Source organism: Antedon bifida, chromosome 6 (assembly GCF_963402885.1).
Source record: "Antedon bifida chromosome 6, ecAntBifi1.1, whole genome shotgun sequence".
Classification (NCBI taxonomy): Eukaryota; Metazoa; Echinodermata; class Crinoidea; order Comatulida; family Antedonidae; genus Antedon; species Antedon bifida.
Genome location: NC_136231.1, coordinates 18,331,442 through 18,358,162, shown reverse-complemented (window position 1 = coordinate 18,358,162; position 26,721 = coordinate 18,331,442). Strand labels below are relative to the sequence as shown.

Here is a 26,721-nt window from a genome sequence, read left to right as displayed (position 1 = left end):
ATTCAATCAGTATGCACTAATAGTGCTATATGTGCATGTATATTGCCATAGAATCATCATATGGTACCATAGAACCACTTTGTATCAAAAAATAAAAATGTCGAAATTCGGCAATTTTCCGGGTAAATTCCTGTACTATAGTACAGGGATTTTTCACAAATTTACCCAAAATATGACCATTTTGAAATTCAATTAGTATGCACTAATAGTGCTATATGTGCATGTATATTGTCATCGAATCATCATATGGTGCCATAGAACCACTTTGTATCAAAAAATAAAAATTCCGAAATTCGGTCATTTTCCGGTAAAATCCCTGTATTATAGTACAGGGACTTTACTGGAAAATCACCCAAAATATGACCATTTTTAAATTCAATCAATATGCACTAATAGTGCTATATGTGCATGTATATTGTCATAGAATCATCATATGGTGCCATAGAACCACTCTGTATCAAAAAATAGAAATGTCGAAATTCGGTCATTTTCCGGTAAAATCCCTGTACTATATAGTACAGGGATTTTTCACAAATTCACCCAAAATATGACCTTTTTTAAATTCAATCAGTATGCACTAATAGTGCTATAATATGCATGTATATTGGCATAGAATCATCATATGGTGCCAAAGAACCACTTTGTATCAAAAAATTAAAATGTCCAAATTCGGTCATTTTCCAGGAAAATCCCTGTACTATAGTACAGGGATTTTTCACAAAATCACTCAAATTATGACAATTTTTTAATTCAATTAATATGCACTAATAGTGCTATAATATGCATGTATATTGCCATAGATTCATCATATGGTGCCATACAACCACTTTGTATCAAAAAATAAAAATGTCGAAATTCGGTCATTTTCCAAGAAAATTCCTGTACTACTGTATAGTACAGGGATTTTTTTAAATAAAAATATCAAAATTTGGGTTTTGTGCTATAGTACAGGAATTTTTTTACAAAACATCCAAAACACGACCTTTTTAAAAGTCAATTAATATGCATTAATAGATGTGCCATAACGTCATCTTATGGTGTAATATAACCACTTTGTGTAAAAAAAATGGCTATAATTAAATATTGCTATAATTGTCCATACAAGCTGACTACACAAAAATAAAACAATCGATAACTTTTCAATTAAATATACATTTAACAATTCTTATTATTATTATTTGTATGTATAGTAGGATAGCCACATAAAATAAACATAGATGGTACTAAAATTCGAAAGGAGACATGTTAACAGAAATGTATCACAAGAATAATATAATGTGTTGTTAATCATTCAATGACTCTTTGAAAGAGTATTTTAATTCATAAAATAATGAATTCGAAAATACCAGACAACATACATTTTATAGGTAAGAATCATTTTTAAAATAGGTCTACTATGATACAGTTTTTTTTAAAAGATTTTATATACATTATAACCTGATTGTTCTAGTTACATATTTATTGAAATCACTAAATTATAGCTGGACAAAAATGAGGTACAATCTAGTCCAATAGATAGCAAACAAAAATATTGAATTATTTCTATTCCCTAACATGACTATTGAATTTAATAACTATTTAAAATATAGTATCAGTAAATTTTTTAAAATAGCGAAATAATTTATTGATAGTAACAAGAGAATATAAGATTTATTAATAGAATCCCATAATCATGTTGAAATTGAGATCTAAGAACACCATATATATTTTAATATCGCTATGCATTTGATGTATATAATATTAAAAATAAAAGAACAACATGGCAACTGCAAACTGTGTGACCATTTATACTCATGGAAAGCATACAACCCTCAAATGGTTGACCAAAAAGTTTTTGGACAACTGCAATCTCCAATGAATAAAATGGGAATCTCCAAAAACTACTCGAGTTGATATAATTAATCCTTTCTATAGTGTTACCATTGATAACAACGTTTGGTTAAACAAATAAGCATTTTTAATAATAAAAGAATAACTTGAAATCATTGTTTTAAAATTATAATTATATTTTACTAAAGAAGTTTTTTACGTCGTGATTTCATATTCTGCTGAAAAGCCTTTACGTTGAATAGTATCGTCACTACGGAACACTATATGAAGAGTGTTGTGTGTTGATACTATATCATTTGGTACCTGGAAGAGAATATATATACATATTAATTTTAGATATTTATATCCCAGCTTGTGAATTAATATATCATAAGATATTGGCATCAAATTGATCTCTGTTGCTTGTGCATACGATTGAGAACTAGTGCTGTTCCAAGATACCACTTCACGAGTATTAAAAGTCAATATCCACATTTGAACTACCATAAAAGCCTCAGTTATCAAATGGTAGGATATCTGCATTTCAAGCACACGATTCTGGGTTCGAACCTCTGTTGGGGTGGCTTTTTCTCACTTATACTTCTCATAAATCTCCTCTTCAATATTTATAAATTAATTCATTTTTAGTATATCACTGAGAAGTTTGGATCTTCTCTATACTGTCAAACTTACAATTGAGATTCAATTTCAATTGATATGCAAAAAATGTATAATCATCAACATTAAGGTGGTTTTTACAAAGGATTGTGGGAGATACTTTAAGTTTATTAACTTACCCTGTGTCCACAATAGCGACCAATTTTAGTGGCTGCATAATCGTCCCCATCAAATACTTCAACATAATCGTAATCACATTCTGTTTCATGCTCAATATCGAGTGTCAAAAACAAAAGCCGTACACGTAGATCAGCCTCATCTGGTGCTATGATTGTCCATGAACAATCCTCCTAAATGGATAAACATGATATCGTTGTTGTCTAGATTTAGAGTTTGCCTAAATGTTATCAATGGATTAAAAGCGAGTAATTATGCCCAATGTGCTGGAATGTGCATTATGAATTTGCAAGACATAACAATCAAATTGTGTTATAATATAAACAATTGATAATCAAGGCAGTATAAACATATTTACAAAATTCTCACCTGTGAGTTGTATATACTATCCCCATGTTTAGCATGTGAGTACAACAACTGAGGTGCATAGGTTGCCTCCAATACGCCACCACACACTACAAAGGCAAAATACAAATTATTATTGCTTTTAACAAAATTATCTACAGTTTCAAAACTATTTTTCTAGAAAAAAATACAATAAGAGAGTAGTTTAAAAAATATAAGTCAATTTGTAAATGACCCTTCAACTTCCTTTCATAAACAAAATAAAATCTATAAATAAGATTATAAACAAGTTAAAATATATATAAAGCATACCTGTGTCAATTTCTGCTTTAAATCCTTTCCTTGTCACAGAACCATCCGAGAAAAATCTTATAAAAATATTATTACCACTAGCAAGCACAGGATCAGGGATCTGAGTGCCACAGAGACGACCTAACATCTGACCTGATGACGAAGTGCCATCATACAGTAGCACATAATCATACGCACACTCTTGGTGAGTTTCCACATCAAACTCCTCAAAAGACTGAAATAAGACAAAATAAATAAAAGTGGACATTAATCTTATGAGACAGTTACTCTTGGCATATTGTACTGTTATTAGAAGCAAGAAACAAGTTCCTTATAAGCTGTATTTGTCTACACTATTTAACTTTATGCGACAAAAAAATGTGATGTCATATCATTACCATATTTGTGCATAGCACTACCATATTTGGGCACATCACACTTTTTTGTCAAACTAGTTTGATAGTGTATACAGAGCTTTAGATTGTCCAAAATAAAAACAAATCAAATGATGGATCACATGACTTACAAGCCTAGCCTTGTGTCCAGCAGTTACTGTGATATGCCAATTACAATCCTTCCTCTTTGGATAGTTATCTGGCCAGTTTGGTGAAGTTATAACACCCTCATAATTTTGAATTTCATGACGACATCCAGCTATTGAAAACAATGGAAAACATGTGATATAATAAAACAAAAAAATTAAAAATATAATTACTTAGAAAGTGAATTTAAATATAACAAAGTTAAGAAAATATGGCATAATATTGGCTTAGCATGTGATATGTGTTCATTCAAGATGTGTAATACATTGCTCATGTTCATGATAAATAAGAAGGAGGAGCATCTGCTGGCTTGTGCTGATCATGGTCCTGTACTCGGCCCTCTGGGAGAACAGTCTTGTTCTGTAGAGGCCACCCATTAAAAGAGTTATTAAATCAAAAAGTCTTACTAACATTCTTTACAATCTTTGTCATTCTGGTGTAGTGTGAATCCATTTCTACATGAACAGGTATAACTACCAAGTGTGTTACTGCAAACATGTTGACAACCGCCATTGTTCTGTTCACATTCATCAATATCTGCAAATAAAACCAATTGAATTTTTTACCAATAAAAACAGAAATTGAGTGAACAGATTGCAAACCATACACCATTTAAATTGTCTTGAATTTGAGATATTGAAACATTTTTACCCTCCTAATATCAAATAGTTCATCCATTGCCTAAGAGTTGTTAGTGCATATATATTTTGTTTTAAGGTTCTGGTGGGGCTTCTGGACTGCAGCACAGTTCATGACTGTATTTTAATAAATACTCGTCACAATGATCGCTTGTGCTTCAGACATCAAGCATCAAGGACACAGGCTTTTTTTCATTCTATAGCAATCAGGTTACCCCGTGTCTGGGACCAGCTTCCCAGACCGTTGACAGATGCTGCAGTCCTAGAAGGCCCATCAGCCTTCATTAGAAAAGTTCATATTCATTTTGATTCGCTGTAACTGTATTTTGTCTTTATGTCTTTTATGTGTAAACTGACTTTGGGGTTGGGTCAACCGGCTCAGCTACAGTGATTAAGTTCACTTAGGTTGACCCTGGTCTCCCCAATTTCAGTTTTTTTTGTTTTGTATATACTTAAATAGACCAAATAAATAATGAAATGAAATGAAATATATTAAAAGGTTCACTGAGGCAGACTTGAAGCATTACAGTAGGGAAACTCCTGACCTTCGTAAAAGATCAAAAGTTGTTTTCCACATGACAGATAGTTCACGAATTATGTGTTCCCTCACCAGAACAATCTCCAACTCAAACAAATTTTATTACAAACCACTTGCCCAAATGATGAAACAATATACAATATATTTTTTGTAATAATTTAAAGCTATTTTAAGCAGTATGGGTGCTGTTTCACTGCACATCAATGTCAGTAAATGTAATTGATCCAATGAGTGATAATGAGCATTTCATGTAAAGACAGAATATATATCTACTGTTTAATTGTATATTTTTCTTGTTTTTTTGTAATCCTGGAGGATACTTTGGATAACTACAAAATTCTATTCTCAATTTTGTCCAAGTACTCTCACTTACTCTGATGAAGGGCTAGTGTTGCCTGAAAGCCCTGCAAATTTTCTGGCTGTTCTACTTTATCGTTTTTATTTATCTTTTTTCTCATTTTAATTTGCAGAGCTTTGATTTTGCTTGTGACTTTTTGTGACAAAGCATGAGATATCTTGGAAATAATGAAGATGTCAAGAAACAAGAGACATTAATGTTTGGCACCAGCACACAGATTTGTGTCTTGGACATCAGGGTGAGTGAGTAAAACGGAAGTAATCAGTCTACCAAAAGTAACATTTTGTTGAATAAATGTGATGAGATCAAGAAAGAAAGATATCGTGAAAAAATAAGTGTAAAGAAGATGGTGATGGTTGCCATAAAGTGAAAAGAATCCATGAATAGTTTGGGGCACAATGATGAAACCATTTATTTGTACCTACCTGTTTGCACCGTCATTCCTGATTCAGAATCGACTGTACAGAATAGAAAATAAATGGAAAAGAAGACCACAGGAGAAAGTGAGATTTGTTTTAGAAGAAAAAGAAGTAAAATGTTTACTTTTACTGATATCTGTTAAAAGACTTCAGCCTTACCTGCGAAGAAGGTGGCAAAAAATCCTTGTTTAGAGACAGTGCTATCAGAGTGAAACTCAATACGCATATTGTTATGTCGGGATGTAATTGTGCTTGGTTTTTTCTCGCCACAGAACCTGCCATGAAGTGTACCACCTTGTAAACCGCTCCGAACCTCTGTGAAATCATATTTACATTGCTGAAAAATAAATAGACAAATATTCAACATATAAGTGCATACTCTGTCTGTATATTTGCAAAGGAATATTGTCATTTTGTTAATTCCATTCCATCCATATGGAAAGCAAATACATACAAATACAACACATGCAACAGATATTTTTTGCATTTTATTTATTAGTTGTGGCACCAGGGTTTTCTTCCATATGTGGGCCTTGAATGCCTTATGCTGTAACAGCTTGATAAACCAGTATATTGATAAATGAATAATATATAAATAAGCCATGGAGTCAAGATTTTAGCTCAGGCTTTCTGGTATTGGTTGGCAAAAACACTTATAGTTATGTAAGTTTTAACAATAACAGAATTCAACATTCGGAAGGCAAATTTAGTGCAGTATTTTAGGAACAAATCGGAAAAGACCATATTGCCAAGTACCCTATTAACCTCAACAATTTTCAAATATTACTCTACCTCGTTTCCTTCCAGGTCAAAGGTGTTAAATTCCAATGAGATACGGTGGTTTGCTGGAGCCACTATCTGCCAGACGCAATTCTTTTCTCTTGGGTAATTATCAGGGTAGGAAGGTGTTGTAATATTACCTTCAAGACTTGTTAAAAATCCACCACAAGCAACTACAAAACAATTTGGATAAAGTAATCTTGGTTTGTTTCTATTTCTACATTACTTTCATCAATGACTATTTTCACTTTCCCTCATCTTAAACCAATTCTCACAAATGTTCTCCACAAGACCTTTTCAAACCTATTTCTTTCATTACAACACATGCTAATTTTTAACCAGAAGTCATTACAATTCATAGCATAGAACCAGCATTATTGATCAAAGCCATTCTTTATCATAATCATCGTCAGTAATTTTCTACCATATCAACCTCTTCCTTCATCTTGACAACCTCTCCTCACCACCCATGTCAATCTTCTTACCTTCACAACCTTTTCCATCGCTTTTGAGTTCATAGCCTGGTCTGCATTCACATGAGTAACTACCGACAGAGTTTATACAAAGCTGTTGACATCCTCCTTTGTCTGCCCAACTACACTCATCAACCTCTGAAAAATAACAGAAAAATTATGGTGGTGATGACCTTCATGGAATGCTTTCTCCATCCACCCTGAATACATACTTCTAGGACATGTTATTCTTTATCTCTGTTATAGACTCTTTCTCCTGAGGTTCCTAACTACTTTTATTTTTAACTCACTGCATCAGTTTACAGACAGCATGGTTGATTTTATATAATCCCTTGTCCTTCGGTTAAATTCCTGTCATGACAAAACCACTCCACTCTCAAAGACCTATGTGTATAATTTTCTTGAGAATGGATTGTCATTTCTATATATTGACAGTCCTTAGCAATATGCCTAAAATAGAACAAAAATAAACACTCACCAGAAAAATAATTAGCTGAAAATCCTGCCTTATTGACTGACCCATCAGATTTAAATATCACCATCAATTTATTAGTGCTAGATTTAATATCATTTGGAATGCTGTAACCACAATAAAGACCTATGCTCTCAGCCGTTTCATCATGGCCATCGTATACTTCAACATAATCATAGATACAATTGTCATGGCGTTCAATCTGTGAAAGTCAACAAAGACTAGCCTAGCCTAGAGTTGATAGGATCTTAAAGACACCTTCCCTACAATTTGTGACGTTTTGTAAAAATAATACATATATATTACTTTAAAAACATTAAACCAGGTCATTCCTTGTCTTAAATGTACGTTTTATGGTAAATTATAATAAAAAGTGAGAAACAATGCACTACCTAAGTAGCTCGCGGCGACTGACCTCTCGTGGACGGTCTTTAGGTCTAGCCTAGCTACTGTAGGCTTAGTTTTGTAGGCCTAGCTGGTAAACATCGGTAACGTACGAACATCGTACGCTAGCTATATACCTAGCCTGACATTGTATAGTTGCTGCATTAATTGTCTTTCTATTTTTGCCAGACACCGTTGCCAGACAAATTGGGGAAAACCAGGTATTTTTGCTGAAAAGTTAGGAGTCTTCCATTTGTTTTGGCCTCACGATCGATCGAAAAGTGGGTGAATTACAGAAGAAAAACAGAAATATCAATCCGTGCGCAATGCATTTTGGGATTTATAGCGGGCTGCTATAATTATTAGAATCGACTAGTATTTTTCACATTTTTAACCATCTAAAGACTAAAAAAGTTATCGCAATAGGACCATATAGTATTATTTTTACATTAAATATAGTTTGTGATCTTAAAATAGATCTAAAAAACGTAGGGAAGGTGTCTTTAAGCTCAGTGTACACTATCACGTTTGGCAAAAAAAGTTTTATATGCTTAAATATGGTAGTGATATGAAATCTGGGCACATCACATTTGTTGGTCATATAAGGTTTGATAGTGTAGATAGAGCTTTACAATAGTAGTAAAGCAGAAATACTGTAATACAATACAGATGTTTTGACTATTTCACTCACCTCAAAAGATTGGAAACGAAGACCAACTTGTTCATCCTCTGGCATCAGTATCTTCCAAACACATTCCTTATTTGGTCTATAATCATCAGGATAGTTAGGACTCTGCAGATTGCCGCTTGATCTCCCAATGATACTCCCTCCACATATTGCTGCAGAGAACACACATACATGCTTTAGATTGAATTCAATTATTTGCAAGTCGAAAGACTTCATTTTCTGTCAGTGTAGGATCACATGACACGGGCATAAATCAACCAGTTTAAAATTGGTTTACAATATTTGTTCTAGGCCTACATACAAACTCATCTATAGTTACATTCACACTCTTTTCGTTGGAAGACGGCACTGTTTTGTAAAAAATGGAAAATTGTATACAGTATTAAGTGTGAATATAGCTTTAGCCAGAAGATTTATAATGTTACATGCATCAAATAATGAAGGCCGTTATTTATGCGAATATGTTCCTTAAAAGATGAAATGTTTCATCTTCATATCATGAACGCACAAATGAAACCATTTTGTATGCACAGCAATACAGTGTAACAGTCCAAGTTGGGAAAAACACATCATCATACCCAAAAAACATTACACAAAAACAAAGTAGGCAGATTTAAAAGAATGTGCATTCACCTTCATAACTAGCTGAGAATCCTCGGCTGTAGTAGTGCTCTGTGCGAACCTTTATCCACAAACGACTACCAGTTGATATGAGAGGTGCAGGAAGACGAGAACCACAGAAACGACCTAGCAAAAACGAAAAGAAATTGAATATATTCAATTCAATAGACAGTATTTTCTGTAATAATTCTGTACATGTGTCTCTGTCAATGTGTCACACACAATTCAATTATACAGTTACATTGATCATCAAGCTCTAGCCTCTGTAAAATAATGAATCATTCTGCCATTTTGTATGTATGATTAGGGGTGGAATGTTGGGAAGAGGGGAGGAGGGAAAAACCTCTCCAAAAAAGCCTTTCTGCATGCTAATATGAAAACTTTTCATCAATGTAAATGATGGAAGTTCACTAATAGTCCTATATTTTTATATCCTGAATATTTAATGCCATAATCTTTCACCACATATCAATTATACTTGCAGTGCAAAAAGTCATATGTCATTAATTTACGTCTGCTCACACAAGCCACAAATTATAGTGATGACATGGCATTTAAATAGTAAATATTCAGAATAACTTTGTGGTATTTTTTTCAAAAACACTTTAACTCCACATACATTTCCTATTCCATTGGACACTTCCCCTGAAGTCAAATAGACAAATATATGTGTTGTTGGATCCCGTATGTTTTTCCCTTAAATTGGGATTCTATTGTACAATGCTCAAACCTATTATAATGATAAATATCCGAAGATTCCCTCTATGTGATGTATTGGTAAAAGTATCACAATCGTGATGTTGTTAATTACAGTATTAAACATTTTATTCACTACCTAAGAGGTCTGAATACCGCCAATGACCATCTCGTACTTCTACATAATCGTGCCAACAGTCGTTTGTTTGGATGATGTCAAAACCTGTAAAGGTTAGTCTGATGAGTTCACCAGGGGTTACAGATATTCTCCATTCACAATACTCGTTCTGATTTGCGTTTGGCCAGTTGGGAGATGAAAAGTTTCCTGAAGTTTCTTGTAAAGTTCGACCACATTCTGAAAACAAATTATTAAGATCTTTTTTACCAGACATTGGTTAGTTAATACAAAGAAGGCAAGAAAGCTACTATGTTGTTTTAGGCCTTATCATATACAATATAGAACACCTATTAGGGGACACCTTTGAGACACATCATATGGAAGAACACTGAATAAGGACTGTGGTTGTAGATATCATTCTGGCTAGCCATGCTTTGGTACTATACTACCACTATAAAAACTTAACTGGAAACCTCTCATATTTAGGTATGTCACATATGGCCATTTACCTTCCTAGAAAGAATTGGTAGGCCCTATAAATTGTTTGAACTTTCTTCTGAACAAAAGACAAGACTTTAAATTAGCATCTGAAATCGTGGAAATTTGAAAATGCTGCAGTATATTCCTAGTATACAGGATACAGGAACAGAACATTATTGACCCTATAACCCACCCAAATCTCTTGCGAGGAATTTGCTTAATGCTTCTTCCTCTATTTGTTGGAAACTCTACTTAATACCATATATCAATACAGTATGTATAGAAATGAGATGCTCGGCTGAGGAAATTAAATTAGGAACCAATCACACAGGATACCATAAACTAAGCTTATATGAACATGTTCAGTACTTTGTGTTTATTCAGAATCATAATTAATTCATCAAATTTAGAACGGGAAGTGCCTCAAGGTAATAATATTTTAAAAATTTAAATAAAAATAATATTTTGATAATTTAAATTACATACAATATTATTTCTAAATTTAGTTTTAAGATTTTAATCAGATTTTCAAACTTAAGGCTTGTGATTTGAAGAAACAAAACAAAATACTGTAATGATGTTTATGAATAACATCAGTAATAGTAAAATAAGGTTTTAATCAGATGTTTGGCATTAAGACTTATATAATTTTTTTTAGCAAGGAACAGGAATATGATTGGTTAATCTAACTCCCCTTCATATATGGCTTGTATGTAATCTATGTTCATTTAAAAACAGTGTTTATACTATTTTTGTCAGAGCAATTATTAACTATTATTATTATTATATTTTTTTTTTGTTTACTCTGGCGCACCTTCATTCAAGAAGTATGCCACTGTTTCAAAAGTGTAGCTTCCAAATAAATTATTGTTATATTTATTTATAATAATCATTACTTTTTTTCAACATTTTCTGCTTTGTTTTTTTTTATTGTTTACTGAACTGCACCGCTTTTTGTGAATGCCACCAATTTAAATTTAGTCAACAGATTAATAAATACTTCACATACGTGGGCAGTTGTATAGCTTGTTAGCCTGTGTGATATCTCCTGGGCTTAGGTGCTTTCGTTGACCAATCTCCGGTCGTTCACCTCCTTCTGGATCTTTGCGAGGTAAGATGGTATCCAGCCAGATTCCTCGTGAGAATGTATTACGAGCGTAGTGCATTATGCTGTAGTAATCATAAGGCTCACTTAAACTATCTACCTCTTCTGCTGACAGTTTATGAAAATTGTATTCTTGTCCTATCAACAACAAAAATGGTATAAAACGTAAATAAAAAGTGTTGAATAAAATAAATAAATAAAGTAAAAGTTAGTACAATGTAATATTAAGTATAGTAGCACTTTAGGATATGGTCTACTTACAAAATATTTGGTTGAAAATTCAAAGATTTGATTTACACGAAAGTAGGTTAGTTAGTACCAAGAGTATGATGTAGAACCTTACAATTTTAACAAACAAGTTTTTACAAAAATAATACACTTTTTCATTAGGGACATTACAAATTTAAGATAACATCAATTGACGTCTTAATTTCTACTAAAAACAAAATCTTGCTAATCTGAACATTACGCATATTCAGTGTATAATCCTATTAGAAAAAGAATCAAAATATAATTCATGTTTTGAGTGAAACATTTATCAGGAAAACATTGACCTGAACAAACTGTTTGTTAGAAGTCAATGGTTGCTACTATTTTCCCCCCAAAAAAGGGGAGTGTATATGAAAATTACTCCTACCCTTCTTTTGGTATTACCCTCACTAAATAAACTAAACAATGTTACTGCTTCCTCCATTCTTTATTTGATTTGCAATGTAAAATATATTATTATAAATAAAATACATTGTAAATGTTTTATTTATAATAATATAATTGCTATAAATAAACATGCCTGTTTTATTTATAATAATATATTATTATAAATAAAACATGTTTACAATGTATGCCCCCTCTCGTAAGTAGTGTCAATTATATCATAAATGATTTATTTTATATATCATAAATGTCAATAACCTAAGTTAAAAAGAAAACAATTTATGTACAGGTGAAGAAAAACAATAAATTAAAGTGATTGAATGTTAATGACAACGAAACATTTCCACACACACACAAGCTTGGTTTCAACTTGGAAACAAATTGCTTGTGGCGTGCTTACATCCTTGTGTTGGGTTCACATGGGAACCAAGCTTTATACCTCAGGAACAAAATATAGGATGTACATCCAGTATAGGTAGAAACTGGGAGGAAAACTCACACCAAAGCCAGTACGGTTATGTCTATCCATTGTTGTATCTGCCAAGTGTTACAAAGATTACTTAGTCGCTACCAAACTCTGGTCTAAAAACGCACTTTCAACGACACTTAAACTTACATCCTGTGTTCAATAAACTGTGGTTAACTTGTTGTTGATTATACATCATGAGTTGTTATGTTTGATAGATTGTTACATCTGGTTTTATCAAGAAAAAAGTGTAATAAATGTCTGACTATATAAACACTAGTGATGAAGGAAAAGAGGAAGCTGCTCTGACCATTCACCTAAGCAAAGTATTTGTTTAGAATAATATTTTTTATATAACTGGTGAAAGCTAACAAAACTTGAATAAATAGATACTGTAATTAAAAAACTATTAAAGCAGGAGTTCCGCAAACCAAAGTCATAATATCGGCACAGGTTCAAGTCTCTGGTGGTAGGACTTCTCGGATCACAACTTCAAACGGAGGTCAAGTGTACATATTGTATATGGCTCCTGTGCAAACCCAGGGTAACTTTCGTGATGAGTAGTGGGTTATCCTGGTGTTCTGGTTCAAATTCAGCCCCTGTTTATGTTACAAGAATTCTCATATCAGTACACCATTTGTTAATTTTTGTTTAGTGTATACAGTGTGTAAGGTAACACATCATCTAAAATAAGGAGACAGTTTTGACTCGTAATGTTAGGGGTGACTTGGCAACATTATTATTCAGCTGATGTCTCATGACATGTATGGCCACACTTTATCATAATAAAATGCAAACAAATTAATAATTCAGGAATTGAGGGAAAATATTGGTTTCAAGATTCATTTCAATATAAATTTTTGTTATATGTTTACAAATGACAATAAATTTACTTGATTTAAGAAAATTGTATTGACTGTATAAATAAAATAAATATACAGAAATTCATGATACTCGGTAATAATTACATGGTATTTTAACACCAAAAGTTTTTACGACTGTTTTACGCCAAATATACAGACACTTTAATAATCAATATTACAGGTTGTAAAAATGAAAATATTTTTATTCAAAAATTCCGTTCAAAAATAAAATGCTTTATAAAGGTCAATTTATATCCAAATCTATTGTTGAAAAAATGTGAATTCTTCAACGACCCAGTTGCACCTCTTATTAAATCTTTTCCTGTGCATGTGGTTCAACTTTCCGGAGAGCTTAAATTCTGCTCATGGAAACGCAAAGGCAATCACCTGGGATTTGTATCACTGGAGGATGATACGTACTAGATGCCGACCACCTTATGTGGTGTACAATAAGTCCTGACTCGAAGGATCGTATCTGAAAAATTAATAGCTACTTGGCAGATTGTGCAGTACGTGGAAAGGGACGAACACACCTGTTAGTAAGTAAAATATTAATAGGTTGCTGAGGACAAAGACTTTTGCAATCAAAAATGTTCTGGTACTGCCAAGAACTTTGAAATTAAAGCACAAAGGAACTGAGTGTAGAGCTTTAAGTATTCATGCATTTTACCTGCTTTAAATACTTTTAAAACAGGTTTGATGACTATAATCTAATATCTTGGCTGGAGAAAAAAGATTTTGATTTTTAGGGACTGTTTCAATTGAGCAGGAGAATATTTTTTTTCTTGATATCAGAGAAGGATCCACACAAAAAAACATTGAATCTTATTTCAATGACCAAGAGCGGTTCTTAAACCAGTTTCTGTGGACCAAATTTTAGATGCAACACAAACACGGTCTCAATTTGATCAAGATGAGGTCAACTCACACTGAAAACAACAGGAACATTTGACGTGTTGTGGTAATAGATGAAATCATTTCAAAGAACGCTACCCAACAGAACTGGTTTATTGTACTAAAAATTAAAAGCTGCTACATGATTACCAAAATCGGTTTCAAAGAAAATGGTTATTTTCTATAACACTATACTATATATATACTATACTATACTATACTACAAATGAAGTAGTAGGTATATTCACTTTTTCTGTGGAAATTTACTTTTGAAGTGCTTTACAAAAACAACTTGAAAATGTATTCAATTGTCTCCAATTTTGATAAACATTATTTTGAAACTTAACTGTCAGTCAACTTTTAGTGAGCAGACTAAAGCCTTCAATCTATTTTCAGACCTAAATCAAGATTTTCAAAATCATTTCTACTTTATGCAGTCTGTAAGATCTTACCTAACTAGCAACAATATGATGCAGATTGTTTTAGGTCAGGTCCCCGGTCAGGTCATACGTTATGCAGGTATAGCCGAGGACCTAAATATACAATTGTGGGTCATAGGTACAAAATTTGGGTGTGGGTCTGCGCCAAAAATATACATCTTACAATAAGTCATTCATTTGTATTCTAAGAATCGCAACTGACACTACACAGTTTAGATCAAAAGCTGATTTTTAAATCATCTGGGAGTATTCCGTAACTTAGTAAAATTATCCATACAGGAAACTCTTGTTTTACCTTGTCTATTATGCCAGTGTTTACTAAAGCATTATTATTCATGACAAAATCACGGCAGATCTTTAGAAAGGACATACAACTTTACATTCAAAAGTGTATGACACTTATCAGCACATAATTATGAGTAATAAATACTACATGATTGAGAAAGATGTAAAGTAGTTGTGTAGATAGTAATCTGGAAAATTGTTGGCTTTGTGTGATTCATAATGTATCACGACTAATAGATTGTGATATCGCCTTTGTTAATGCTAGCTCCAAGGATAACATAGAGGAAACTTGTTGAATCCAATTAGCCTCAATTTAAACTACACAGGTCAGACAAGCCTCAAGAAACCTTTATGTTTTAAAATAACTTTTTCTGTTCACTGCACCCACTATAAAGTTCACTTAGTGTTGTTAAGAAGCTTAAAAAAACAATTCTGAGAAATTATGAAGGCTAATTTACAGTTCACATTAATTTAGTATTAACTAACGTAACTTTAATTAAGAGTGTTTGCTCTGCTAGTACAAACATGACAAAATCAATTTTAATTCTTTATCGGTATGTTTTATATCAACATTTGATTTTCGCCATGCAAGCTTTCAAACAATATATAAATATCAAGTTTAATGAAAACCTTTAAATTAAGAAAAATAAAATCATTTTGTTCTTCTGTTGGTGTCTGTTAACCATATGGCAAAAATCAATCAAATTAAATGTAACATATTGGTACGACTGCCCAACTAATCTTTGCATGTTTGCATGATAAAATGGTCTCAGAGATATCGAAATATCTTTATAGTTTAAAAGATTTAGTATTAAAATATAAATGTGTACATGTTGCGTACATTATTACTTATTACATTATTACTCACCTGGCATGATGTTCTGGTTGATAATAGTAACGTGATCATCGCGGTCCGGCCTGGTGTGTTCATGCCAAAAACCAACAACATGTCCAAGTTCATGGACCACTACTCCAAATTTGTCACAGTTCTTGCCAATTGAGATTGCTTGGACACCGTTACCCCGACGACCAACAAATGAACAACATCTAAACAGTGCACATACATCAATTTTAGTAACACAACATTAGTGAATTAACAATATAAATAAAAAGTTATTACGGCTCAAATGAAGTCAATAAAGTGTGTGGATGGGGGTCAAAATAAGTTTGAAAACAACCTTTATAGATGGTTACAAAGAACACCATGTGAAAATGATGGTATACTGTACACCAAAGAAAAATGCAAAAATATAAGGAAGATGACAATACATTTAATTACATTACATAAGTGAGTTTCCTAGAGAGGACATGGACATGTAAAGTATTGTAATTATAGTCTACAGTACATTAAAGGTAAAGTAAAGTACATTACACTGGCCCGGGTGGATCCCCCTTTTGACAGCTAAAATTAAAATTGTGAATTTTTGACATAAAAGAATAATATTGTTAGCACTACCCCTGGATCAGCTCATGAATAATTGGAAAAAATGCATTAACAAAATACTATTTAACTTGTAGAAATTATGAAAAATTATGTATTGAATGAGTCACATTGGCCTGTATGAATAGATAACATTTCACAAGGTTAGTACCCAGTTAGTATGAGGTCTGAGGCATAGAATAAATAACAATATGTTATATTTTCATATCATTTTTATCAGATATAAATTGGTACCAGCAGACCAGTCAAGGTTACAATGCTGTAGGTCCAATAGACAACACTGTATGCCAGAAACCGCACTCGACTTGGCTTTCCAAATCACTACCCACATTCCCATTAGACACTATAACAAATATTTTGCAGGGCTATTTATTATATTACTGATACATACAAATTACAAATATAATGACCAGATTTGGGAATATAAGGCTCATAGTTTAATCTGTGAGATATATTTTACAGAACTTTTTTCTATGTTTGATATTTTAATACTTAATATGTACCATATACTTACCCACATGGTTTATAGGTAAAGTAAATATAATGCTGATGTTCCCTAGGATCTCGTTCAACAAATGTTATACACGTAAAATTTTCCCAATGTCGCATAGCTTGTTTAAACATTGCTCGTTGAGAGCCTGTGAAGACAAATTCAACATTTATTTTAGGTGTTATTTGTACTTTCAGATCACTAGTGAAGAATACCTCATTTTTGATAAGGTGTGTAATAGGGGTTCAACTGTATTTAAGAATTTTCTTATTCAGTAGATCTAAGAATATGAAATAGGGAGCTAAACTGAAATTAATGTACAGTATTATTGTTTTTCTACTTCTTGGTTCCACCTATGCTTCAATTCAATTTAAACTGAACACATCAAGAAATTAGAAGCCATACATTGCGATTACTAGGATGTCCTCACATACCACAAAATAATTGGTTATGGCCTACTTATCTTCCATAGATTCCACTAGCCCAAATGCCATTTTGCTAGCCCAAACAAAGATACAAATATCACCTACGCATAGGCTTATGGTGGATATATTCAACACAACATAATGTAAATTGGCTAGTAAAGTGTGTTGTACCAAGTGGTATTAAGAACTAGTTACCAAATTAAGTTTTTTATTGAGTAATGTTAACTTGTTCAGGAACATAATTAGCCATTAACAATGTATGTTCCTTATTACAATGTTTTAACCTATTGTACTGAAATATCCAATATCCAGGGGAAATTAAATTAAGAAAAAAGGCAACATACTGTACTGTACCTGTAAAATTTCCATCTATCATGTACGGAATGACTGCATGCGGCCATCTTCTATCTTGCCTGGCCGTTACGGCTCGCCGCTTTCTTGAGGTGGGTGGAGGTGGTCTACTAAGTACTACAAATATCAATAATAATCATAATATACTGCAAATAATAACAAAAAAATTGATGCTACTAAAGAATAGTTAGCAAACTTCATGATTTGACAGACTGAACATAACACAAATTTGTTAATATTTATTTGTATGATGTATAAGCAAAATATGTTTGTACACATTTTTCCGAAATGTCCAGGCATTGGATGCATAAATCCAGGTGATGCATACATCCAGGTGATTCAATAATGATAAAGGAGTTGATACACGCATTTTAGTTAAGTTTCTTTCGTTGTATAAATTATGTTTTAATTTTATATATTATTAATTATTTTTAATGTTTTTGTAGACTAGTATTTTTTACTGAAAAGAAACAGATTTTAGAATCACCTTGAAGGTAAATAACTATACCTGTTTGAGGTGCTATTGTTCCATTTTGTCTACCTTCCTTTTCTTCATTTTCTATCTTTTCTAGTTCTTCAATATATTTTTTTTCTTCTAAGTAATATTTTAGCTGTTGATTATATTCCTCTTGTGAAAGTGCTATATCTCCAATAAAACCAGCTATATGAAAAAAATTATAAATAATAGTAAAATATATGCTTTTCTAAAGCATTATTTGGCATTATTTAGAGTCCATTCAGACCTGACTTTGAAAAGGAGACTTTATGGGGTATCTTGGAAAAGGAACTATAATACCCTGGCTAATATCAATTTGTTCAAGCTTGTCCTCTGTCCTCAACCGTGACCGTCAGGTATACTATCTTTGAGAATGGAGAAAACATGCTTTGAGAGCCTCCGTGTAAGAACTCCAGAGGGCCTTTCCAAAAACTGGTTGGTGATTGCCCAGTCGTCATTTTGCCTGTCATCATTTAGCCTGTCATGTTACATTAAAAAACGATTAAAAGAGTTGTATCCATGATTTCAAAGGTAAATGGATAGTATGAGCAATTCTGAAAAAAAAACCCTGAACATGAGGATTGCTTCTCTGCGAGTGCGGGGATCCGAACGATTTATGTCATAAAATCGAAGATCTTCTAATTTGGATCGATTCTACGGAATCATAACCGTTATCAGAATATTTGATCATTGACCAAATGAACCATTTAGGCCTACATTTGTTGTAGGAGATGGACCAAAATGAAAACCAAAAAAAATGAATGCCAACCATTTTTCTATTCTTTTGTTCGATCAGATTGAAAAGTTTGGCTGATAAGGACCTTTCTTAGAGAACTTCACAATTGACACACTAGGCGTCGTTATTTAATATGTCTTAATGTTTCAGAAAATGGTAGTAGGTCTATTTATAACACTGGCTGATGATTTATCCAAGAAATCTACTTACGGAGATTATAACAACTTTAAAAGTTCAAGAAGCTTCAATAACAACAAAGAAGTAGGCCTAAGATTTTGGAATGTTGCGATGTCAACAACTTAAAAGTTAATCTTTAAAAACACCTGCTTCTTGCACATGTTTAATTGTAATCATTCAAGGTGTTACAACTAATTGATATTAATCGGATAGTGTTAATAACACTGGTGTTGATAGCATAATTCGTTTAATTGACTCGGTGTGTGGCAATTGTTTTCTAGTTAAGATTTACCTGTTCCACACCTGTTCTGATAGCAGAGAATCTCCACCTTAGAAAACAAGGTAGACCTACTTGTAGCCTAATAAAGGTTAGATTTCTCATCTTTATTAAAGAACAGAACTCAACCATAGAAATATAGAAGCTTATTGTTATGAAGGGTTTGCACGGATCAGGGATCGATGTAACGTCTGAGTGAAGTCGCTGAAGATCAGGCATGGGGATTTAAGTGGAACTTCTACGTTTTTGGCAACTTCTGCAGTAGATCTAGTACCAGTTGCTTGGTCTCCTTTTCATTGGTTTCTAACGATGACGAGAAGCTATTGCCAATATTGGATTCCATACTTTTTCCATGCACTCTTTTGGAAAACTTTGGCTCTAAAATGTCTTTTCCATGAGTCCGTTTTTTTGACTTAGGATTCTTGAATTTGTGTAATAATAAATGGAACGAAATGAATATCGAGGACCCTAGATTTTGCATACCAATGACTTTCTGTAACCCAGTGCACCTACTACAGTTTTCTACTTATATCAATATAGATAACCAGCTGATGGACATATCGCTAACCTGCACTTGAATCACTTATACCAGATAATCTGCTTATCATTAGAAATTTGTTATATTGAGTATTGTTTTGATTATTATATGATACTATCAATTTCAATATAAACTATTTATTTTAGGTGAATTGGGTCGTTCAGGATGCATTTGAACTTTCTTCTCGATTCAATCATTCTTGCTTTTGTATAAATATATTATTTCGAAGTAAACTATAAAAAAATAAGTAAAATATAGTTTAGGCCTATATAAAAATTATTTTGTAAATAATGAATTAGTGCCAATAAGTTCGTCGACAAAAGCCCGATAGTAGGATTATAAAGAACGACGATAAAAAGATAGATATCCATCTTGTCTACCGAAAACAAAAACAACTATATAACACTATATTCATACTGTCTTCAATAAATAAAAATAATATTTTTAAAAATCTAATCAAATGACGTCATGATCAGTAAGAACAATAAAACTAACGATGACACGATTTTATTGTGTGTATATATAGTAGAGAAATATATTTACATCGCCGTTGTTTATCGTGCGAGGCTGTATTCCTTTAGTTCCAAAATAGCCGGATTCGGATGTACTTTATTGCGAATTAAATTTCTGTTGAGAAATTAGTTTTGAACTAAAATCAGTATTATAGATAGACGAAAGCTTCAGTCCTCATAAACGTCGCCAATTTCAGCTGTTTCACCTCCCTCTGAGAATAACCTCCATCACCATGGAGATATAAAAGCATAGTGGGTATTATCGCACCTCTGCACAATTCAAGAAAGTGTCTGAGACAATATACCACAAATAAATCAACCAAAAATGTACTTATACTTATTACAACATTTGTCAATGGAAATCAATTACTTTTGTAAGAATGTTTGCAACAAATCCATCCATCCACCGCGTCAACATTTCAACAACTTTTGACTTTTATCATGAACTCAACATTATTCGTGAAATCAAATATTTTAACACTATAAATTATATCAATCATTCAATTGAAAATGATACCTTAATTTTCTGTACCCAGCTGCCACAGGTATAACCTAATAAACAAAAACATGACACGGTAAAATATACCTTGTCTTGGAATTTTTTGATATTATTTATCAAAATGACTGTATAAACATGTCTGGTTTGCATTTGTTAACACTCGGGAATTGTGATTAATTATTCTTTTTACATCGTATTGCATAAAACGTAACCTACAGGTATTTAGATAGAATTTGTGGCTGAAACTCTGGTCTGCCTTTCTGGACCCCACACAATAATTCAACTAGATAATAAGTGTTTCTACTTCGAAGAAGCCAAAACAATTTCATACTTGGGTTGAAGCTAATTCCCTGCCGAGATCAAATTGAGACTAAGCCAAAATACCCTTCTTCGTATAGTACATTGACGTTTCTTACTTTCTACCTCAAAACGTATTAGGCTTAATAATTGTAATTAGTTCGTTTTTGCTGGCAATTCAACAAAAACGTTAAACAAAAAAGAATGTGGTATTCTGTCCACTTAATTTAACGTAATTTATACAGTTACTAGTTTACAGTTAAAAGTCCTATCTAACCAAGAACAGATATTCATTATTAAATATTTTGGACATGTAGGGAATTCCCCTTTATGGTAGGCCTATACTATTTTTCATGATTTGAAAATATACATAGGCCTTATTCGAATTATTATCCGTAAATACAATTCAGTAACAATTTGCTTAAGGATCATCTCATAAAACGTCTTCAGTCAACTATAAGCAACTGAAATGTCACTACCCATTGTGGGGCCTAAATATTCAAGAATAACTTACTAAGAACAACCTATGCTGTGCCACACAGTCCCATGTCTCTGACGACAAATGTAATTGAGGGGTGAATCACAGCTATAAACCAGAAAGACGTTGTATACAGTACCGTATTATCTAGATACGGCTTTAAAATACTGATTTTTAATGTCGTTACGTAATGTAACATTACGTACTGTATGTAGCCTACTGTATGTACTTGTAATACTGTACTGCTGGTCAAATTTTGCTTTCAATTTTAAAAATGAATGAAATAATCTGTTCCTAATATAATCAATTATAAATAAATGTATTACTTAATTAAATCATGGTTGTATGACCGCCAATTTTCACTTTAACGATTATCTTTACAACTTACAAGTCCCCTGAAAATAGTTTTTCGCCATGCTACATACGTTATAGGCGAATAAAAGTTTAGGACTAACACATTTGTTGACCATTTATATGAAAATAAAATAATTGCCTTTGGATCAATAAAGAAAGGGAAAAATGATAAAAATGTGATAAAAAATGATAAAAATAAAATGTAAACAATAAAATATATATAAAATTTACAAAAATAAAATAACACAATAAAATATGACAATAATAATAAATATGATAACTATAAAATATGATAACTATAAAATATAATAAAATATGAATACAATAAAATAACAATTAATGATAAATAAAATATGATAACAGAACATTTTACCTGCTTTACATGGGTCATGATATTCCTCTTCGTCTTGTGTACTGTCTGCAGCAGCACTGTTACATTGAGAACAAATGCTTAAAACGAATATACCTAGTAACACAAATTCCTTAAAAGACAATGAAAATATCCAATAACGCCGAGTAACAGATCGCATTATCCTAAATGTAAATAAGTCACAATCCAAAAGAAGAAAACAAAGGCAATTGCAAGTGTATTTCCAGTTGTGTTATGGAATGGTGGTAGTGTTGCTGACTTGAGTTGGACTGACACACATACAGTATACGCACAGGGGTTTCTAACGGAATTAACCCGATCGAATTCCAAGTCGAACAAATCTCCTGTGGTGATAGGTGGTTTGCTTGATAACTAAACCGATTGAAAATGTTTCGAAAAGGCAAACATAAACCGGTTACCGACTGCTGATGATGTGAGTACAATTAAGTGCAGTGAAACTCGGCCGTTCGTGCAAATCGAGTTCTTAAAGACGTGATCTGAGCTTGGCAACAATACCCGCACCAACAATAGGTTAAATAAATCGGAAGTGGCTTGATACTCGTCAATATCCGATTAAACCTCAATGATCGGGAATTATTATTCAGTCACCCACGTCGACAATCGTTCGCTCACTCACAACTTTCTATCCTGAAAACCTTTAAATGCATGTGAAATACGCCTTCAGTAAACCTACGGATATCGGCTTCAGTTTATATTGGCCTTCTTATATCACGGAGACTTATTTATACGTAGGCTACGTGTGACAATCGTGTATATTTTTTTGTCTTAATAAGGCAACGAAAAGAACATTAATATCTGCCATTATAAGCCTATTTATATACCGTTGTTATTATTGTAATGAAAATAATCATATTGCATTATATAATTTTGTTTTGTTTATTATCAAATTATGATAACACGGATAAATGATAATACTAGGCCTATTATATAATATTTTGTTCCGATCTAGGCAACCACATATCAATATGATATAGTTATGATTATATTATTTGGTAACATTAATAATTGAGACGTGTTTTGCTAGATACAATGTCCACTACAGATGTACATTGTGTCTACATATGCTAAATCGACGAAGGCAATCATATGTTTATAACATAGCTGGACATCCGCTGGACATTGCCCTTGCCCGGAGAAAATTAGCTAAGCATGTATAATTGACCATAAGCTGTCAACTTCCCATTTCCTATCCTCAACCCCTCCCAAAATGTGGGACATGGGGATTAAAACATGGGGGTTAAACCAACATGTCGGCCGCTTGTCTGAACATTTTTTTGCCAAGACCATTGTACTGTTGCGCTGTTTTCATAAGAACAGTGATATCTCTATTTTATTAATTACAATTTTCAATATCGACATGTGACTCACTTAAAAATAACTTATTACAAAAACATTACCTATAATCAACTAATTTTCTTAACAGGTTCAACGAAGCGATGGCTATTACACCATGCTAATACTGAATGACACATTGGTATCCAGTAACTCGCACACTTACCCCTGTCAATCACTTGATTGGCAGGGGTGAAGTGACTTTAGGCTAACTCTAATCTAAGGTAGATAGCCTAGTCGGAGATATGGTCCAATCATAAAGCTATTATGGTCCAATCATGAAGAAATCATACGAATAATTGGATATGTTTCATGGTTCAATCAGGTCACAGATTATAATAAAGATCAGAAATGTTTTATGATACGTGAACGAAATTCGGTATTTGTCGATGCTAATTTCCTAATTAGCATATTGTTGCGTTGTATCTGTACGTTTGCGTTGTCCGTGCAAGGAATGTTATGATAAATTATGATACTTTTTATGCGCTCAGTGCGTACCATGCTCGGCGTTTCATACTTTTTCGATTTAAGATTTAAACGATTCATTTAAATCCGTTTAGACAACATAATATAATTTGACTACTGTCTGCGAAATAATGAACACAGTGGAAAGTTTACGGTGATAATGCACTTTTCACAGGTATATTTTTGGCACTATAATTGAATAAAGTACAGAAAATGCCACTGATGTCGCGTTTGGTATTAAATACCTTCAATTATCTATGAGCACATTATTTTTTCTCTCATAAGATCTAAACTTTTTTCTCGTAAAAGTTTGATGATTGAGAATTTGGTGAAAAAAAGGGTGTTCTACTGAAACATTAAAAACATTCTTTTTAACAATAAATTGGCTTATTTTGATGAACAACGTGAAGAATTCATGCAACAAAAAATGTACTTTTTTAGGCTTGTTTCAATACTAATTTTGAACATTTTGAAACACCAGGCCAGTGGATACATTTGACAAGGATTTAACTTTAGTAGTCAACTAGAGCGGATCCAGGATTTTTTATAATAGGAGAGAAAAAACATACACATTTCTGCTGAAAATATGTTGCTAAATTATTCGAATTTACTTTTAATGATATCCTTGTTGGGGAATATGAAAAATAATTAATTGCAAAAAATTAATATTGTACATTAATTAATTAATGTCTGTCTTTCTGTCAAAAAGTGGTCTGGTTGGAAACTGACCGATTGTACTGGTCTTTTTAATGTTATTAGTCCATCAGTCAAACTTTTGTCTGTAAACCAGCTCAAGTATTATGAGTATGAAACGCCCTGTGTGACAAAATAATTATCTTTCGCCACCTAGAACCTCGACTATATAAAGTAGTAGTAGACAGAAGCTGCAGTCCTAGAAAGCCCATCAGCCTTCATTAGAAAAGTTCACCTTCATTCGCTTTAACTGTATTTTGTGTCTTTTATGTGTAAACTGACTTTGGGGTTGGGTCAACTTGCTCAGCTACAGTGATTAAGTTCACTTAGGTTGACCCTGGTCTTCCCAATTTCAGTTTTGTTTTTTGTTATGTATATACTGAATAACTGAAATAGACCGAATAAATAATGTAATGAAATGAAAAGTGATATAAATTCAAGAAAAGGGGTAGCAAGACAAATATTCCCTTGACGACATATAACTTACTTTATTGTCAGCTCCTTAAGGTAATGTCTACAGGTATTACTTTAATTAATAATTATTTTCCCTAGTTTGTTTGTTAACATCAGCAGCATAGACGCTTTGAAATTATCTGACATTATCAATATACCTTCTCTTACACACATACAGTTCGTATTTAACTTAATTCACAATAAAACCTAAATAAAATATCTTAAGTAAAAAATTGATTTTAACAAAAATAAAAATTTCAGATTTTCAAATTTAAAGTACACTTAATAGATATTTATTTTGCTTATTTCTATTGTTCAATGTTTACAAATTAGATATTCTGAAATATCAAATAGCATTTGGCATAATTCCACCATTTTGAATGATACATTGTGGACTGAAAGTATGTTTACAAGTACAACATACATTGATATCTGAATTTATTGAACTAACGTGGTGTGGTATATTCGACAGTCTTCTCAAACTATGAGTTTTAAACATAATTGCTATACAGTGCTGTGTAGGAAACCTTAGCCTTTCTGTTTTGGTGAACTTTATTACACTCACATCACAATGTATTGTTCTGAAGAAATGATGGAATTATGCATAAGGCCAATTCTCAATGACTACAAATTTGTTCATCTACACTTTGTCAATAATCTTATCTAGCTTTTAATCATTTATCAAGTTATATACCTACTCCTATGCATTATTCAACTCGTTTTGGTTATCGTTTTTGATATATACTTTGGAATGAACTACTTTAATAAGAGTCTCACATAATAAATTGCATCTGCACCACAATCAAAATAGTTCTTGCAAACTTAACTAGTTAGCATTCAATACGAAAGCAGCTTTAGTTGTTATTAGCACAATAAGTCCTTTAGGAACGCGATACAAATTTAAGGATTTTGATTTGAATTCTCTACACAACACAAAAGCATTTAACTAACATCTGTGCATGCTTACATACCAATCAGTGCTGTGATAGTTTCTGCACCTACACCAACATTTTTATTAAGAAGAAATTTGATATGATTTCAATTCCGAATTATTATTAAATAGTATAATATAGATTAGACATTTGCATACTAAGTTTAATCCTGATTATCCAAATTGTATTTTATCATTTCCTAAAAATCAATGATGAAATAAGATGCATTC

At 32.4% G+C, this 26,721-nt stretch overlaps 1 protein-coding gene across 1 annotated transcript; it reads right to left on the bottom strand.

Annotated features, from left to right (window-relative positions):
- Nucleotides 1-970: 970 nt before the first annotated feature.
- LOC144845823 (tolloid-like protein 2) lies at nt 971-23,071 on the bottom strand. The gene is made up of 19 exons (XM_078703271.1): nt 22,599-23,071; nt 18,370-18,522; nt 17,865-17,978; nt 17,110-17,233; nt 16,023-16,201; nt 11,457-11,690; nt 9,989-10,204; nt 9,166-9,279; nt 8,536-8,684; nt 7,467-7,662; nt 7,001-7,126; nt 6,528-6,688; nt 5,895-6,072; nt 4,194-4,319; nt 3,767-3,894; nt 3,262-3,475; nt 2,974-3,059; nt 2,607-2,777; nt 971-2,133 (listed from the first exon to the last, which is right to left on the bottom strand). The coding sequence occupies exons 1-19, from the start codon at nt 22,753-22,755 to the stop codon at nt 2,026-2,028; spliced, it is 2,934 nt and encodes a 977-aa protein (XP_078559397.1). The 5' UTR covers nt 22,756-23,071; the 3' UTR covers nt 971-2,025.
- Between the last annotated feature and the right edge of the window lie 3,650 nt (nt 23,072-26,721).